Source organism: Myotis brandtii, unplaced genomic scaffold, assembly GCF_000412655.1.
Source record: "Myotis brandtii unplaced genomic scaffold, ASM41265v1 scaffold311, whole genome shotgun sequence".
NCBI lineage: Eukaryota > Metazoa > Chordata > Mammalia > Chiroptera > Vespertilionidae > Myotis > Myotis brandtii.
In genome coordinates this window covers 2,509,389-2,527,075 of record NW_005361913.1, presented here as the reverse complement: position 1 = coordinate 2,527,075, position 17,687 = coordinate 2,509,389, and the positions used below count along the sequence as shown (strand labels likewise).

At 38.2% G+C, this 17,687-nt stretch overlaps 1 protein-coding gene across 1 annotated transcript; it reads left to right on the top strand.

The window, feature by feature from the left end:
• Positions 1–15,152: 15,152 nt before the first annotated feature.
• HDGFL1 (hepatoma derived growth factor-like 1) lies at positions 15,153–15,875 on the top strand. The gene has a single exon (XM_014542672.1). It carries the CDS (start codon positions 15,153–15,155, stop codon positions 15,873–15,875), a length of 723 nt encoding a protein of 240 aa, XP_014398158.1.
• Positions 15,876–17,687: the final 1,812 nt, after the last annotated feature.

Sequence of the window (17,687 nt, the reverse complement as noted above, 5' to 3'; positions counted from 1 at the left end):
CTCTCTCTCTCTCTCTCTCTCTCTCTTCATGCACCAGGCCTCTAATATATATATATATATATATATACCCTCAAAAACATGTATTTGTACCACTATATTCATTACAATATTATTCACAGTGGCCAAGACATGAAGACTACCAAAGTATCTTGTGATAGATGACTGAATAAAGAAGACGTGGCACACATATACATGGAATACTCCTCAGCCATAAGAAAACACAAAATACTGCCATTTGTGACAACATGGATGGACCTTGAGAATTTTATGTTAAGTGAAATGTCAGGCAGAAAAAGCTAAGAACCATATGATTTCACTCTGTTATCTCCTGCATAATACCAAAATGACATAAAAAAGGCCAAGGGTTCACAAATTTTCAAGGAAAAAGAGAATTGAAGAAAAGACGTCATTGGAAAAAAGAAGTATTCTAGAAATTTGGAACGAACAGGCATGCAGTAGCTTATTTACAGAACAGGGAATCCAGTGAAGCCAGTAGAAGAGAAGGAGAGTGGTAGGGGAAGGAAACCAGAAGGAATGAGTTGACACTGTGGCACAATCCTGGACAAGCCCACAAATAGGAGGCAGCTCTTACTGCTGAAGGTGGGAATCAGATGGGGCTACAATCAGGAGGAAAGATGAAAGGTTTAAATACAAAAGCATTTGAATGTCCAGATCATCTGCCCAGATGTATGAGGCCAGTGATGCTCTTCCTCTACTCCGTGAGAGGACTGGGCATTTGCAAGGTGAACAGGTTGACCCATATAGACCCTGAGATTGGGGACATTAGACCCAAACAAAGGCTGGAGTGAAATGTGAGTCATCTTTCTGAAAGAGGACTAAAATATCTATGAACTGACCTCCAGATCCTTTCCTGGGTTTTGTGCCTCCACTAAGCCAAGTCAGCCCAGTCCAATTATACCCCCTTCCAAGACCCACAACCTTACTCTCTCTCATCCAGATTAGAAATGTCCTTTCTGGAAAACTGACCAGTTCAAGAGAAGGAACCAACAGAGAATGCCATTTGGGCATCCCCCAGTAAACCGTCCCTGTCATCAGTGAAGACTGCTGTAGAACAAGCCTCACCCACTTGGAGACCTTCCAAGCATTATTTTAGTGCTTCATTCTAACATAAAAGTGTAAGACATCACCACCAGACACATAAAGGAAAGACCAATATGAAAGACAGGCTAAAATGAACAGAAACAGAATATGCTTAAAACCACTACAATGCAAAGAGGAGAAGAACATTTTGAAAGAGCTATTATCTCCAGAGCAGAGAGAGAGAGAATACTACAGGGTGGGACAAAAGTAGGTTTACAGTTGTTCTTATAGAAAATAATACAATAATTAATAAATAATACAAGAATAAACTGTGTTTTATGTACTCACAACTGTAAACCTACTTTTGCCCCACCCTGTATATCACATCCATAAAACAACAACAACAACACTATATAAAAGAAGAGTCAGAATTGGAGAGGATCCTGGTAAATTAAAACAGTAGAGCAAACAATCCAATAGCAGGTTTGAAAGTTAATGTTAAGGGTTATCAACCCAGGAAGTGGACCAAAGATATACTCTTCTCTACCCGCTCTTTGCTGTCATACAAGGGCTGGAAATCAAGGGCCTCCTTTGTGGCACAGACCCAGCCATGAGAGACGTCTGCATGTGATATGGAAGGCTGAGGCGATGCCTGTTATATAGTGGCTCACAAGTGCCTGGTTTGGGAAACTGAGATTTCCAGTGGCCTCTGGACCTCTGGCTGGAAATCACCCACCTCAGTGCAGTGGGAGCTGGGGTTCCTCAGACTCCATGATTCCCTGACATCAAGAGAGAGGAGAGCTTTCATTTGTCCTCATTCCTCTAGCACTTTCGATGATTTTTAAGAACGTAACACCTGTATTATATTGGTCTCTGCTTAGTTTACCTTGAGTAGTTTCTGTATCCCAAAGAAATTCTCACATAGCACCTAAATGTGAAAAGGACTTTCATCAGATAGAATGTGTATGTGTGTGAGGTGTGTGTGTGTGTGTGTGTGTGTGTGTGTGTGGTAGTGGGGACTTGGAGCTGATACAAGTGTTTGTCACTAGAGGAATTAATAAGTAAAACCTAAAACCTTGTGGACATAGATAGTGATGTACAGTAACATAGTTGGAAACAAACTATACACAATATAAAATAACTTGGATGGACAATTAAGACATATTATCCCTTAGAAAAGAAATGAAATGCAATTAATAACACCTCATTTAGGGAAGCAAAACACAAACACAGGCAAAACAGTACTCACATTTTACAAGGGACCTAGAGCTTATTTAATAAATATTATATTTACAAGGCGACCAATACACACACAGACACACACACACACACACACACAGACAATTTGGAACTACTGTCTACTGATGGTTAAGCTCAGGAGTGATTTGTGACAATGGCAGTGACTATTAAGAGGAAAGGTTAGATAAGAGCATTTTTAGGTGTAAGCTCAATTAACACAGGGATTTAGTTTAGTTCATCATTATATTTCCAGGGACTGTAGATGCTCATTAAATTTTTGTGTGGAACCAAAAACACCAACTTACATGCCTTCACAGAGTTCAAGTTCTAAGGGCAAAGTTCCTTAAACTGAAGTAAATTATAAGAATTTTCATATCTCTCTTTTCAGTGTTGCTGTATTAATAGTGTCTAGTAAGCAATTGCATGCCCAAGATTGCAGATGCTTTCGTTTTGACTATAACAGTGTTGAGAACAGCAACATAAAATTATCCTGACCTGCAGTTTCGACACCAGCTCTCTGGAGAGTCAGTGGGTAGGTTGGGTCAGAACGCTGTCTCAGAGCAGTAGTTGAGATCTTAGCTTCATCTGGAATGAAGACTCAGTCAATGACTATTCAAGAAACAATTATTTTTCATGCATTTTAAATAATCTTAGTTTTAGGTTTAAAATGACCTAGAACTTTATATAATTATGGAGTCCCTCTCATCATTTAAGAAGATCAAATTACTGCTGAAAGAGATCTCTACAAAACTAGTATTCGATACCACAAGTTGACAATTATAACAAAAGTTAAGAAATATATGTGTATATGTTTAAATTTACACACACATGTACCTATTTATACCATACATATATACATATATACATATGCACATGCATATATATGAACTTGACCCAAAAAACATTTGCTCTTATAAACAGCTTTATTGCTTAATTGGTAATTAGGTCCTGCTTGCCTGTGTGTGGCATTAACATAAATTGGTTGTGAACAGCACCAGGTGCATTCAATTAAAAAGCTTTAACGAGAGGTATCACATTTTACCACTTGGTTGCATTTTGAAAATAGATTTAACAGGTTTATTCCAATGTCAGGTTTGTAATAAATGGAAGTCAAGCTGACTTAAAACAGACATGTCTTGTGGGTTAATCTTCCTGTCTCCTGATTTCCATCACCTACTTTGAAACTATTTAGTCATCCATGTGTAGACATCGCCAAAGCCTGCAGCTGACGCCTGCAATTGCTCTTCTCTATGCCATAGAAGAGCTACATATTTTCCTTTGCTTGGAATGTTATTAGCCTGAGTAAGGCTCACCATCAGAACTAACAAGGCACAGGGCCAATTATATCCATTATTTCTGTAAAATGGCTGAATAGACTTAGGTGCAGTGTGAATAAGTGAAACTTAAACAGAGGCATAAAATAAACAGCCTATTTGCGAATGTCTTGCCTCTTATTACTATCCACTTACTGGCTCTTGGCATGTGAGATGAACCCCTAGGAAGGATCATGAATAGCAGGCATCAGAGGTATATTAGAGCTTTATGCAATGAAAGTATTTTTAGACTTTCCTGGGAATATAAAAACTTTATGAAGGAGCTTAATACTGAACACTCAGGCACAGAGGAAAATAAGACACACTTAGCTTTAGATCCTGGATTTCTGTGGGAAATGAGTCAATACTGATCCAATTAGCTGTTGCTAATACTTTCCTGGAAGAAGAGTCCTTTAAATGCAATAACCCATTAGTTGCAGTCTTAATATTTCTTAGAGGACATAGGCAGAGACATGCACACATTCTCTCCCCTTGCAACAGCTTCTTCAAAATTGAATGACTCTTAGGACAAGTTTTTAAACCAAACTGCTAGGATCCCTATAAAATTATTTTTTTTCAATATTCCCACTTGACTGTGCACAACAAGCTTCACAATTTACCCTATTTGTTCCCCTCAAAATCACTAATGGAATGTAGATAAAATACACCTTCAAGGCACATCATAAGAAGTTAACATTCATATATTTCTTGTTCATTCAGACCTTGCTCACTCCTTAATAAAAATCTCAACTGTTGTCACATCCAAAAAGTCTTCCCTGATTATTTTTGTATAAATGGGTACAAGTTTTGTTTTTATTAGAGTCTGTGTTGTATTCTCTAAATATTTCATGCATAGAAGGTTTTCTCCTCAATTTACTTACAAAGTGCTCAGGGGAAGGGTATGCATGACATTTTAAAACTTCCTGATACCTAATTAAGATGTTATAAATTCATGCTTTGAAATCCTGCCTCTTTGATCCAACATATGGCAAATAGCAGATACAATATAAAAGATACAATTAAATAACTTCAAAGTACTAAATATAGTGATAGAACAGAAATGGAATGAAACACAAAATATTAAGAGAAACTAATACTGAAGGTAATTCTGTTGGAATCTGAGACTGGAAGCAATCAGATGTGACCACTTGTTCTGGATTCCATAGGGTAGAAGAAAATAGGGTTCCTCATGTGTAGTAGACATGAGAGCTGGTCTCATTGCTGGGCAGTGTGGTGCTTCTTGACACTGGAAGACAGCTGAAAAAAGCCCTCATTTACTAACTTTGGGGGATACAACATTTACAATGTTGCCTCTTACAGAGGCATAGAGAAGCACACAGCTTTGAAACCAGGCAATCTTAAGCCAAGCCACCACTTGATATCAGGAGAGGAAAGCATGACAGATTGAATGAAAATAAGAGAAAAATATCAATAATGGTTTTAAAATCTGTATGTTTAGAATCTCTGAAGAGATAGAGAATTAAAATAACCCCAATGAAATAAAAAGAATGGAAAAAATATGAAACCAAAGTACCTGTAAATAAAATAATGAAGAGTAGACATAAAATTTAGGAATTCTTAAAGTGAAAACTATTGTTATTGTAATGATAATAAATAGGATAACCTTTAAATCAGACACAAAGAATAAATAAATGGGAATACAGTTTTGAGAAATTCTACAGAATGTAGAACAATAGACAGATATTTTAAACATGTATAAGAGACATGGGCTATACAATTCAAGGTAATTTAATATGCTTAAATTAAGTGTTCTAGAAGAGAACTGAAAAAATATAAGAATTTTCCAGATTTGAGGAGAGACATGAGTTCAGAGTAGAAGTCTCCACCAGGTATAAATTAGAATATATCAAAATAAGTCTACAGCCATACATGTCTTAGTGAAACTGCAATATCTCAAGAATAAAGAAAACACTAGATAGTTGGAAAAGAGAAAGGCATGGTACCTAACAAGGAGTGACCACTGGATGGATGGCAGACTTATCAGCAGTAATAATAGATGGTAGAAGACAACAGAATACTACTGCCTTCACATTCTTGAAGAAATAAAATGTTAAATATAAATTATATACCTTGCTGATGTGCCATTTAATGGTGAGGTCATAATAAACATATTTTTAGCTATATAAAACTAAGAGAATTTACTACTCCATACCCTCACTAAAATAATTACCAAGTAACATTTTTAAAAATGTATTTTATTGCTTTTTAGAGAGAGGGGAAGGGAGAGGAATAGAGACAGAGACAGCAACGAGAGAGAAACATCATTGATCAGCTGCCTCCTGCATGCCCTTTACCGGGGATTGAGACCAAAATCCAGACGTGTGCCCTGACCAGGAATCAAACTGTGATCTCCTGGTTCATGGGTTGATGCTCAACCATTGAGGCACAACAGCCAGGTGACATTTTTTTTTTTACTGAATGTAGAGGAAGTATGTATGAATTCATGATAAAATATGCAAATGTAATACACTAATTATAAAAGGAATGTGTGAAAATTTAAAACACTTTAGACAGCTATATAGGTAAGTGTTAGGGCTATTTGAAACATGCTGAAGTCTTTAGATTTGATTAGAAAAATTTATTGTTATGTATGTTAAGTAGTAATTGCTGAAGGAAAAGTCTTACCAAACTAGCAAAGGGAAACAAACCAGCAAAAGGGAAAATTAATAATAATGATAATGATAATTATACTAATTTTATCAATCCACAGGAAGGTAGAACAAAAACACAAAAATAAGATGTAGAGGTGGAACTCACCACAAAATGTTAAAAAGATTAAATTTTCTTAAGAAAATACTAGCTTGAAAGCAATCTACCTACATGCTGGTTTCAAGGGTACAACTGAACAAAATGGCATAGAAAAGTTAAAATTAAAGAAGTATAACACTTGCCCTAACCGGTTTGGCTCGGTGGATAGAGCGTCGGCCTGCGGACTCAGGGGTCCCAGGTTCGATTTCGGTCAGGGGCATGTACCTTGGTTGCGGGCAAATACCCAGTGGGGAGTGTGCAGGAGGCAGCTGATCGATGTTTCTCTCTCATCGATGTTTCTAACTCTCTATCCCTCTCCCTTCCTCTCTGTAAAGAATCAATAAAATATATTTAAAAAAAAGAAGTATAACACTCAAATGCTAATTTTAAAAAACTGCTGCAACATTCTAATACCAAAGTGGAATTTAAAGCAAGAGCTTTCAATAGAGCAATTATTTCATTCTAATAAAATAGAAGTTCTAATAGAAGCAAAATAATATAAAAATAAGGAACTTGTGTGTACTTAATAATGGAGCCTTGAAATATACAAAGCAGAAACAAACCTAATTTAAAAGAAACTGACAAGTCTAGAAATATAGAGAATCTTAACATTTTTGTCATAAATATATACTATATATATATGCATATATATATTAGACAAAATATTAGGATATTAAAATATTGAACAAAACCATTAATAAGCTTACTCATGTATACTGATAATTTATAAATAAAAATAATGTGTAAATTATAAAACAGATCACTCATCTGATCACAAATATTTTGAAATATATCAAAAAAAGGTAGTTAGGGAATTGGGTATAAAAGGTGAAGGAATTGAGAAGTACAGATCTGTAATTATAAAATAGTCATGGGGATGTAAAGTACAGCATAGGAAATATAGACAATAATATTGTAATAATTATGTATGGTGCCAGGTGGGTACTGGAAATATCAGGGGAAACACTTTGTAAAGTGTATGATTGTCTAACCACTATGTAGTAAACCTGAAACTAATTCAAAATAACATTAAATGTAAACTGCAATTGAATTTTTTAATGTTTATAAAAAGAATAGAAATTATAATAAAAGAAAAAATATATACATATCAAATAATTGATATAATACAGACCACCTAGTGTGACCACTGGTTAAAATACTCTATACTCAAGTTATTTTTCCCACAGTACGTGCTCTCTGCTGGGCATACAGTAAGCATTCAGACATTGATTAATCTGAACAAGTGTCCTAAAAGGCCTGGCCGGTGTTTCTCAGTGGTTTGAGCATAGGGTCTCTGTTCAGTTTCTGATCAGGGTCATGTACATGGGTTACAGGCTCCTTCCCTGGCCCAAGTCAGGGTACACAACAGGCAACCAATTGATGTTTCTCTCTCCCGTCCCTCATTTCCACTCTCTCTAAAAAATCAATGGGAAAAATATCTTTGGGTGAGGATTAATAAAAAAACAAAAAACATTTACATTGCAGATTTCCATTTTTCAGTTTTCTGTATTTGCAGCATAAAATCTTCCTGTCAACTCAGGAGTCCTGTAAAGCAGAGAGAAAGAAAAACCTGAGAAAACTGAACAAAACTAATCTTTCACAATAAAAAAAGCTATATGCCTTCATTCTTTTATTTCTCCCATTACATTAAAAGTGTGTGAAGCAGCTAAAACTATTAAAAACAATTCAATTAACTATTGCAAAATTATATTTAACCAATGTGTCTTTAATTATTATTAATATTAAATTGTTCACTTTAATATTTAAGTATGTTGCACTCACCTATTCAATAAACTATTGATTTTGTTATTACAAAAAGCCTAAAAGTTTGGTCAGCCATCATGAAACAAGGTAGTAGCTCATAAAAGTTTCAGAATATATGCCCTTTGAAAACTTAAAAAAAAAATCTGTTTAAGTGATTAGAGTTACAGGTAAAAATATTCTAGGAGATAAATAAAAGGCTGGCCATTTTGAAAAAAAAAGTAAACATTTTATCTATAATATTTACATTAGAAAGATACCATGTCTATACCAACATTACTTGATGTGTGGCTAACATCATTTTATCTTTATAAATATTTGCTAATCACGGATGATCAGTATAATTATTGTTGTCCTTAGGTACTTTTTTATTGTAAGAAACAGAGGCTCCCTCAGACACCTTTAAGATTAAATCTACACCTTCATTTCTCCCTCTCCAAATGCCACCATTAAAGGTAGATACACAATTGACTCACTATTTTTTTTAAAATATATTTTATTGATTTTTTACAGAGAGGAAGGGAGAGGGATAGAGAGTTAGAAACATCGATGAGAGAGAAACATCAATCAGCTGCCTCCTGCACACTCCCCACTGGGGATGTGCCCGCAACCAAGGAACATGCCCTTGACCGGAATTGAACACAGGACCCTTGCGTCCACAGGCCGATGCTCTATCCACTGAGCCAAACTGGTTAGGGCTGACTCACTATTTTTAATGTAATGCTTTCAACTGAACTCAAATTGTAACTGTAAAGAACCTCAGAACTGCAACTGCTCTAGAGAATGACAGTTTTCTCCATCCCACTTTTGTGATCCATCTAGTCACTTATTGTTCATGACATCCCATTTTCTTATTATCTGCTTCATTCTTCTGTCTTCATTCTTCTCTGAACCAACTTCTCTATTTGGTTTTAGAGTGTAGTTTCTCAATGATTGTGCTCACAATGAAAAGGTGGACAAGAAAAAATGATGGGAAAAGGCAGTAAGACAGTATAGCAAAGTGTTCTAAGAGTTAACTGAGAAAATAAAGTGCTTATATCAGTGTGTGGCATACATGTTCAATAAGTTGTAGTTAAAAATTAGCAGCTCTGTTGTAATTGTATTTATGAATATATTGGAATTATGGTTATACTTGACAATCAGAATAGAGTGTGAGTTTTTGTTCTGTCTGATTTTGTAAAGCAAGGATAAGACTATAACCTAAGTGTTATATTAAAGTATTTAAGTTTTATAAGTATCCAAAAGGCTATATCTTGTCTGAGACTTTTTTTTTTTCACTATGAAGAATGACCAAAGAGAAAAGTGATAATATTTTTCTAAATTACCATTTGTGTTATATAGGACATGTACTGAAGCATTAAAAAGTGTGTTTTGCCTAGCTGGTTAGGCTCAGTGGAAAGAGCACAGGCCTGTGGTGTGGACTGAAAGGTCCTGTGTTTGTTTTCGGTCAAGGGCATGTACCTCATTTGTAGGCTCAATCCCTGACTCTGGTACAGGGCATGTGAGGAGGCCACCAATCAATGTGTCTCTCTCATATCAAAGTTTCTTTGTTTCTTACTCTTCTTTCATTCTAAAAATCAATGGGAAAATATCCTCAGGATTAACAACAACAAAAAAAAGTGTGTTTTCATCACCAACTCAATTAAAAAAATGAACAAACTCTAAAAAAAGAGAAGCACATTGCTGAAGACATTGTTAAAGATTTCACTGAGCTCAAAAGTTTAGAAAAGTTCTGTTGAATTTCTACTGCTCTGATTTTCTTTTACTTGATTTCTAGTCCATGTTTTATGAGTGTTTGAATTTATATAAATCACTAAACTTCTTAGAATACTTATTTATTTGTTTAAATACATAATTTACACATTCCCTAGTTTTGAAAAACCTAATTTGTTCTGAAGGCTAAATATTTCTTTTGCAATGTTTAAAAGGAGAAAGCCATTCACCTCCAATAATCCGCTGGTGAGAAAGGTAACCAAACACCAATTCTATACAGATATCCCCTAAACCAAAATTACATAAAAAAACTAAAGGCATTTTGTAAAAATAAAACAGGAAAAATGTGATTATTGTACATCTTCAAATACTATTTTCATTCATTCAAAATTATATATCTTGTTTGAAAATTCCCTCCTTTACATTTTCATGCACATTATTAATGATTTCCTTAAATGGAGATGTTATAAATTACTCATTTTCAAAGATTAATATATTGGTAATTATTTTGAAAGTTAGGAAACTAGTGAGAGCAAAATGTATGACACAATTGAGGTTACATCATCAAAAACTTTAACACAGCTTTCTAAAACTTTAACAATTTTAATCACTTATATGACACCTTAATGTAATGACAAGAGCACAAAATTGAAATTACAAAGCTGAGTTCCATATTTGCTTATAGACATACTGTTGTTGATTGTGAATATTTCAAGTATTTCTTTCCATTGCTTAAAGGACACATCCTCTTCAAAGAATAAGAAAAGAAATAATTATAATAAATGAAAGGAACATTGACAGTGTCAAGCTAAACTTAGAACCAGAAATAATCTGTTGGGGGGGGGGCAATAAAAAAAAGAAAAAATATGTATTATCACCCAATGCAAATTTTTTTACCCACATATTTAAGGAACAAGGTTTCACATGGGCTAAATTGCCCGTTATATATTGTGTCCTATCTTTTCACTCAACTTCATATTATAAGCATGTTCCCAGTCCCTAAACTGGATTTTAAAAACCTTGAAGACACAGAATATAGCCATCTAATTACATAATGGTCATGTATAAACAGATCATGTTATATGCATCTAATCCCCAATTATTAAATACTCACTAGCATCAATAACTGAATTATTTAAACACTGCTAATTATATAAATACCATGCAAGATTCAAATTAGAAAACTATTGATATTATTGAAACACATTTTATTTTTAAAATGTATTTCCCAAAGAGTAATTTTTAAAATCTTTGAGCCCCCAACAAATCAGTATAATGAAATAATTATTCTTAACCAAATACTTTTATTAATTTTAGAGTGGCAACTTTCTTTCAGTGGTCACTAAAACAACAGTTTGGTAAGTAAGACTGATCTCTCCATTTGGCCCCTCCCACACATCACCCTATAACATTTACAATTGGCCAAGGGGGTCCAAATTGCCAGGACACATGTGCCACTTGGTAAATCTGCACCTCATTTCTCCCTGCCAGATCCCATCATCAAAGGCAGATACAGATTTGACTTTCTATTCAAATTGATAACATAACAACTCCTTAGAAACATCCCTTAAATGATCCTTTAACTGCAAGATAGCCTCTTGAAACTGAATTTATCCTCACCCCCAGTCCATCCCTTGGATTTCAGAAATCCATGAGGCTTTAAAGGTTAGGCTAAGTGGAAACTAATAAAATGAAGAGGTGGCAAAACATAGAGGTAGCACCCCTTCTGAGACTTCAAAAAACAACAGTGGGGGGATTTCCTACCCATGGTAGAGGGGACAGGATTTATTTTCTGTAAAATTATGTCTGCCAGAGCATTCTAAAAAGAAGAGCTTTGATTCCAAATACCAACCATGTATAAACACTTCTGGTGTATAAACCCAGAGGCAGCTAATATTTTTTAATGAAGACAAAAGTATGTAGAAAACAATTACATGTATTTTCAATCACAGTTTACACCAAAGTAATTGAAAGTAAAACTAATTAAACAAGAAAACATCAATTAGATATCTATTCTCTCTCTTGTACAATTATATTGTTTTATTGCTCATCTTTCATAATGATTGCCAAGCAGCTTTTAAAGCCTATCAGTTTTCCAGAGAAATGTTATGGACTCTAAGGTGTTTTGCTATGTATTCTGTTACTGAAATTACGACCTTCTTATAAACAGGTGTTCTTGGTACATTTGATTTTTAAAACATCCTGACTCATTAGAAAAATGTAAGCTTGTGAAGATCTAATTCCTGAAAATTAATCATTGTATTTGCTCATGAGTACTTTGTATAATAGCTAAATCTAACCAAGTTACCATGAACACCACTTACCTACTCACCTCACTCTAAGCAAGAGAGACAACAGCTTTAAAAGCAAGTTGGTTTCCAGAGTAAGAGAAGCTAGGATCATGACATTTAATGGTATTACTGAGAATGGAAACATAAAAGGAATGAGGCATTTGTGAAAGTGGTCTCTAACTCTTTAAATACATTCTATTTTTCCTCCCACTCTCCCCTTTCTGAAATTAGCTATCATTAGGTGATAAATTTAATTGAAGAATGCTGTTTTAAAAAATAGTATTTCCAAGTAACAAAAATGTATATGTTGTTTGCAGAAGTTGTGCTGGATGTGGAATTCCATATGTAATTGCAGGCACATATGGCAAAGGACTTTTCTTCATTTTTCAGTGCCCTAATTTTGATGCTACTCCTTTTGATATATCTTTTCCTTCATTCAGCCTAATAATAATGATAGCCTAATCCTATCCATAGTGAAATTTAACTTCTCTGTTGTCAGTACATCATAAACCTTTATACCTCATGCCTGGACTTTCATAGCCACAATCTCACTAACATTTATAACTATCTTGAGAGAAATTTGAAGAATTACTTTAAACATCTTAAGATCATGTAGTAGAGGCTCAGCGAGATTACATCTACTCCCAGCCTTACAAGGCTGGTAAACAAGTGAGAGATGCCAGAATTCTTTCTATTACATCACCTTTCCATTACATCCTCCCATAAACCCATCCTAACAACCATACTCCCACTGATTTCTCCTGGAATTCCTTCATATTTATGTAAAGGACACATGATTTCCCACTTGCAGATTAGCTTGCATTGCTTTGGAATGAAGTCTCCGGTATTTTATCTTTTGAATTAGATTTTAAACTCTTCAAAGATAAACATCTTTTGCTCCAGCCCTTTATCACTACACAGTGTGTTCCTGAGCATGGGATGGAGATAAGAGAGTGACACTTCTTTGCCTGATATAATCTCTATTACCCTTGGTGGATCTAGATTATCTACTTGATCTTGTCTCTGCTTCCAGACATATATATTTTTTCCAACCATATTTTTTAATCAGTTTTTGATCAGATTTTGGTTATTTGCTGTGACTCTTAGATCCTCAGCCCAATCCTCATGGCTGTCCACCTGCTGTAGTTCAACTACCCAGTAATAATCTGATGTTTGGCCCATTTATCTACGATCACACTTACCTTAGGTTTTTAAGTTTGGTCACACCTTCAGACTGAGCTGATGGCATAACTATGTAGCCTTTCTGGACATGCTGTCTAGCCAGACTTTTTTCTCCTTGACCAATTTTACATGATTTGTGCATTAGTGCAGCCTACTTAGGGCTGAGAATACAGACCACATGCAGGAAAACCTCTATTTACAGAAACTCCACTTCCTACTATGGGCTCCATAACTGCCCATGGTTTCCTATATTCTCCTACAGCTATTGAACATGTCTAATTTTCTAGCACTTTCCTTAAGAAATCAAGAGGAGGCAATGTGTCGGATTCACCTTTGTAGCAGAATGTTGATTTGTGAATGAATTGTTGATACCTTGTTGGCATTACATAATTGGTAAAGCTAGATATTTGTGAGCAGATAAGCATCCTAATAAGGTGGCTTGACAAAAACCTAAAAGAACTTGTTTAGAATTATCAAAGTGCATCGTATTTGTTTTGACTTGTTGGGAGAAGGTAACTTCTTTTGCCTAGTGCAGGTCTCCAACACCCAGAGGAAAAACGACTGATCCAAAATGGAAACAAATTTGATTTGTATTGAAGTGGGTTAATGATTCAAATTCTCCACTGGCCACTGTTAGTTACACCAGGAAAGGACATGTGTCTAGTTAAATGATTATTATTGAAAAGACTTTGTCGTAATAGCCAAGAGTACTGTTAGGATAAATTTGGCTAGGTTTCAGAGTGCAAGTTCACAGGCTAGCTAGTAGGACTCAAAAAAATGTAGAAAGTTGTATAATAGCTGAAGTTACATTGAAACTCCCATAAATAACAGTTTAAAGTATATTAATCCAGAGAAAAGTGTCTTCTTAAAATAGTCTTCTAGCTAACATACTTTTTTAGTCTGTAGCCCCCTAGGAAGTTCTTTCTAGTTACCAACAGAATATCTGATAGGAGCAGATCTCTAAATTCTTAAGCATAATGAACCCAATTTTCTTCTCTTGTAGGAAGATACTGAGAGCACCTGATAGCATATGTTCTAGCTGTAGTCTTACATTTTACAATATGCAAGAATTGCTGAAAGGATGAAATCCATGTGCCACATCCAATGTAAAATTCCCATGTAAAACAGGAAATTTTGATATGGCTGGTTGTATATAATGCTGCTATATACATTTTGTGACACCCCCACCCCCAAAAGTGCTGTACGTACCAAGAGATGGGCAGCCTATACATCCTAAAAATATTGCTGACTCTCCCTTTGCCAGATCTCCACTGTTCTCGAGCCCCCGTGCAGGCTCCAGTGTTAGGAAATCAGAAAACAAAAGAAAGCACCGACCCGGCCATCTCATCTGCGGCTCCTGAGACAGGAGTTGAGTTTTCTGTCGTGATCAGGGGCCACAAGGCCAAAGCAAGTCATATTGCATTGTCTCACCAGTGTCTCATCTCGAGGACACTCGGACACACAGTCAACCATGCAACCCGCGTGGCCTCGAGACCGATCAGCACGGGGCCTCCACCGTCGGCACAACCGCCAGGGACATCTGAGCGATCCACTGTGTCATTCGAGGAACCACGAGGCTGAGGCCGGGCCAGTGGGCTTTGCTTCTCCTAGAGAACGCCCTGTTCAGACTAGAATCTCCTCCCTGCCAGGGAGGCTGCAGCGCACGCGCAGGTGCACACAGGGCCCCGCAGAAGGCGCAAGGGAGGCCGCAGCTCATGCGCAGGCGCAGGCAGCGCCCTTCAGGGGGCGCGCGACCCCAGCTCAGCGGCTGCCCGACGCGCATGCTCGTCTCCGGCTTCTCCTCCCGGCCGCCACCACCATCAGGGCCGGTCCGCTCACCGCCATGTCGGATTACTGCTCTCCCAAATACCAGAGTGGGGATTTGGTGTTCGCCAAACTCAAGGGCTACGCGCACTGGCCCGCCAGGATCGAGCACATGGCCGAACACAACCGCTATCAAGTGTTCTTCTTCGGGACCCACGAGACGGCCCTTCTGGGCCCCAAACACCTCTTCCCGTACGCCGAGTGCAAGGAGAAGTTCGGTAAGCCCAACAAGAGGAGGGGCTTCAGCGAGGGGCTGTGGGAGATCGAGAACAACCCCACCATCCAGGCCTGCGACGACCAGGGCCCCCTCGAGAAGAGCAGCGCCGAGGGGCCTCCGCCCAACGCCTCCGAGGCCCGTGAGGCCCAGAAGGGCGGCCCCGGCGGCGGCGACGAGAACGGGGAGCTGCGCGTGGAAGAGCCGGCCCGGAAGCGGGAGGAGATGGGGCCGTGGAAGCGGGAGGAGATGGGGCCACTGAAGCGGAGCGCCGAGGACCTGCTGGAGGACGTCCTCAAACGCCCCAAGGAGGCCGATCTGGAAGGCGAGGAGGCGGTGGCCGCGGGGGCGGAGGCGGAAGCGGAAGTGGAAGCTGCCTGCGAGGCTGCAAGGCCCATTTTGGTGGAGTCGTTGGAGCAGGGCCCCGCCTGGGGGGCCCCGCAGGAAGAAGGGGAGCTGCAGGAAGAGGCTACCGAGTTGGGAGGGGAGGCTGAGGTCCCGGGTGATGGAGACCACGAGAGCCTGTAGTCACCAGAGTCAACAAGAGCCCCCTCCCCCGGCCTGTGAGGTTGACCTGGATGGCTGGATGGGCAGGCTACCCGCTCACCTCTGCCCCCTGCCCCTGGGATCTGAGTCGGGGCCCCTGCGCCCTGGGATGCGATGAGGCCATCTGCCTTCCTGCTGGCCTGCACCATTGCCACCTCCCAGCACCCATCTCTCCCCCCAACATTCGGGACCTCTGCGCAGGGATCCAGCAGGAGTGGAAGGGAAGAGGATGAAGAGCAAGGCGGACTTCAGAGGCCTGGAGGGAGCAATCCTGGAACTTTGCTGGGGGGTGGATGGTGGCAGGGGAGCGCCGTCTTCCCGAGTTCCTGTCCACGTCTCCCATCCCTACTGGACAGCTTGTCGGGGAGGCACTCCCTTCCAAAAGTATTTTTCACTGACCCAGGGAGTTCTTACATTGTAGTTTTTCATAAAATTATTTGGGGGCCCCCCAAGTTGTTTGTAAAATTGGAAGGCTTAGCTTTGCCCAGCTTCTGGGATGGGAACGGTGAGGAACATCTAGCCCCATTTAGATCTCTAAGACCACATGGGTGGTTCTGGGAAGACCCTTGGCCAGCCTTCCCTACAACCTCAAGACCATCCTATAGGCATATACGACAAGGCACATAGTTTAGGACACATTTTTAATAAAAGGAAATATATTTTTATTTTAAATTAAGAACTACCCCTGGGTATACCTCCATGAGGCTCCTAACTCTTCCATTGCTACCCCGCTCTCTTAGATGAGCTAGGAGGTTCCCCTTTTTTTTCAGGGTTTGATGCCATTCTTTTTGTAGTTAAGGCTTTGTTGTTTGCAGTGTAATTTCCCATCCACATTTCCCAACCTGCCACCAGGCCTGATATGTAACCTATTGAGAAGAAGGAGAAATAAGTGACCCCTCTTCACCTGTTCCTGGTGGTCTCTCTATGCCCTTTTTATCTCTTCCACCCCCAGTCTTCTACCTTGGGCTCTGATGAAAAATTGTTGACTAACTAGCGATGGAAGTTTAGATCTGAAGTATTTCCGTTCTAGAAAATAAAGCTCTTTGATTACGTTAAAACAAATCTCAGGTCTGTTTCTTTGGTTTCTGAAGAATTGGCCCTTAAATTAATGCTCCTCTTAGTTTCTATAAATCCTATGTAAAAATACTTTATTTTTAAGTCCTCACCTGAGGATATGTTTCTCTATTGATTTTAGAAAGAGAGAGGAAGGGGGGAGAGAGAGAGAAAAACATCAAAATATTGTTTGGTTGCCTTCTGTAAGTGTCCCATCTGGGGATTGAACCTGCGACTTGGGTGTGTGCCCTGACTGAGAATCAAACCTGCAGCCTTTTTGCTTATGGGACAACATTCCAACCAACTGGTGCACCAAGCCAGGGCTATACAGGGATACTTTAGAATCACCCTTGATAAACCTGTATTATCTTAAGATCTCTATTCCTCGCACCATCTAGCATAGTCACTGCCACTGATTAGAATGAATTGAAACAAGTTACAAAATATTTGAATGGTAAGTAAATGAGAAAATAATAGTCTATGTGCTTTGCCAAACAACAGATCTGGTGAATAAGGGTAAGAGGATTTGACCTTCTTTTAGTTGTTGCTTTTTCAGATTTCACTACTAGTTTCTTTCCTATAACACTTATTACATGAAAAAAGCAGTAACTTTATGTTTCCAGTTCTTAAAATATATAGTATCTGCAGGACATTTTGTCTTTGCAGTGGCTTTGTGTGAATATCTGGGGATGTTTCAATATTCTTAATGATAATCACATGCTGGGTTCCAGTTTCTGCACT